The following is a 2233-nucleotide window of genomic DNA, read 5'->3' on the forward strand; positions in this document are numbered from 1 at the left end:
TCCAAGATTTCTTGGATCTTTACCATGAGATCCTGGTAGTTTCCTAGTGCTAATGCCCACAAAAGCGGGAGTTGTGCCCAAGACTACAACTCATGAAAAATTTCACTCTTATGCTTGTCCACACTCAACTTTATGGAATTTATCAAAATTATCATATACATATTCCTATTATTTTATGTATCTAGAGGTTTCTATTACAAGTAAACCTATTTCTATTGCTGTATATTTCTGTATGTACTTGTCTCTCTAAATTTTGGGTGTTGTTTTCTGATTGTGTGCTTTTTGATCCTGTGACCTCAGTTATCCAATAGATCCAGATAGTCATTAATTTTCAGTTTTCCTACCTTTATGTTGCTTTTAAGGATGCATATGATGATTTCCAAACTCTTTATATATCAGAGCTGAAAATAGAAATTAGAAAAGGTAATTTAAATTTGTAACAGCAGAAGTTTTCTCTAATATTGTATCCTTGAGATAAAATTTTAATTTTTCTCTCTAAAAATATTCATTTTCTGCACTGCTAATAAGAAATTGAGTTTTACCTTATTTCTTTTAAAATCAGTGGTTTTTCATAATGTGCTGCTTAGTTTAGCTGATAAATCTGGCTATAAGGTTGATTGTGTGTATAAGTGAAAGTGAAAGTGAAAGTGAAGTCGTTTCTGACTCTTAGCGACCCCATGGACTGCAGCCTACCAGGCTCCTCCGTCCATGGGATTTTCCAGGCAAGAGTACTGGAGTGGGGTGCCATTGCCTTCTTCATTAACAGTGGCTAGGCATATTATATTTACTTGGAGCTGGTATACTTGGTGACAGCCTTAGTGCCCTTGGACACGGTGTGCTTGACCAGCTCCCCAGGTAGAAGCAAGCGCACGGCGGTCTGGATCTCCCTGGATGTGATAGTTGAGCGCTTGTTGTAATGCGCCAGGCGCAATGCCTCGCCAGTGATGTGCTCGAAAATGTCATTGATGAAGGAGTTCATGATTCCAATGGCCTTGGATGAGATGATGGTGTCCGGATGGACTTGCTTCAGCACCTTGTACACGTACACGGAGTAGCTCTCCTTACAGCTGTGCTTGCACTTCTTGCCGTCCTTCTTCTGGGCCTTGGTCACAGATTTTTTAGAGCCCTTTTTAGGGGCAGGAGCAGACTTAGCCAGTTCAGGCATGTCTATAATGACAACACCCAATATGGGGTGTTAAGAGGTGTGCCTATACCCAAGTCTGTGTTTGACAGAAACCTAGATAATATTTAGTTTAGCAAACTTTACTCTCAAACTCAGTTTTTATTCATTACCACACATCACTTTTATCTAAATATTGGACAAATAATTATGTCTTATTCTAAGCTGACATATCATAGAGATTTTTATGTGAAGAGCTTTATCACCAAGATTTTAATGAAGCTGAGCCACATTTCATCCCAATCTCAAAGAAAGGCAATGCCAAAAAATCTTCAAACTTCCATATAATTACAGTCATCTCACACACTAGCAAAGTCATGCTTAACTTCCAGATGTTCAAGCTGGGTTTAGAAAAGACAGAGGAACCAGAGATCAAATTGCCAAAATCTGATGGATCATAAAAAAAGCAAGAGTTCCAGAAAAACATCTACTTCTGCTTTATTGACTATACCAATAAAGCCTTTGACTGTGTAGATCACAACAAACTGGTAAATCCTTAAAGAGATGGAAATACCAGACCACCTTACCTGCCTCCTGAGAGACCTGTATGCAGGTCAAAAAGCAACAGTCAGAACTGGACATGAAAAAAAGGACTGGTTCCAGATTGGGAAAGGAGTACATCAAGGCTGTATATTGTCACCCTGCTTATTTAACTTATATGCAGAGCACATCATGAGAAATGCTGGGCTGGATGAATCACGAGCTGGAATCAAGATTGCTGGGAGAAATATCAATAACCTCAGATATGCAGATGACACCACCCTTACCACAGAAAGCAGAGAAGAACTATAGAGCCTTTTGATGAAAGAGGAGAGTGAAAAAGCTTGCTTAAAACTCAACATTCAGAAAACTAAGATCATGGCATCTGGTCCCATCAACTTTATGGCAAATAGATGGGGAAACAATGGAAACAGTGACAGATTTTATTTTGGTGGGACTCCCAAATCACTGTAGCTGATGACTGCAGCCATGAAATTAAAAGAAACTTGCTCCTTGGAAGAAAAGTTATGACCAACCTAGACAGCATATTAAAAAGCAGAGAATTACTTTACC

General features: G+C 39.0%; 1 protein-coding gene across 1 annotated transcript; it reads right to left on the bottom strand.

Annotated features, from left to right (window-relative positions):
• Positions 1-388: 388 nt before the first annotated feature.
• On the bottom strand, positions 389-1165 carry LOC105004506 (histone H2B type 2-E-like). Its single transcript, XM_010862135.1, has 2 exons — positions 804-1165; positions 389-401 (listed from the first exon to the last, which is right to left on the bottom strand). The coding sequence occupies exons 1-2, from the start codon at positions 1163-1165 to the stop codon at positions 389-391; spliced, it is 375 nt and encodes a 124-aa protein (XP_010860437.1).
• Between the last annotated feature and the right edge of the window lie 1068 nt (positions 1166-2233).

This window comes from Bison bison, unplaced genomic scaffold, assembly GCF_000754665.1.
Source record: "Bison bison bison isolate TAMUID 2011002044 unplaced genomic scaffold, Bison_UMD1.0 scf7180017864478, whole genome shotgun sequence".
Classification (NCBI taxonomy): Eukaryota; Metazoa; Chordata; class Mammalia; order Artiodactyla; family Bovidae; genus Bison; species Bison bison.

Coding starts and splice junctions, on each gene's coding strand:
- LOC105004506 (XM_010862135.1), bottom strand. CDS start 1,165: ATGCCTGAACTGGCTAAGTCTGCTCCTGCCCCTAAAAAGGGCTCTAAA.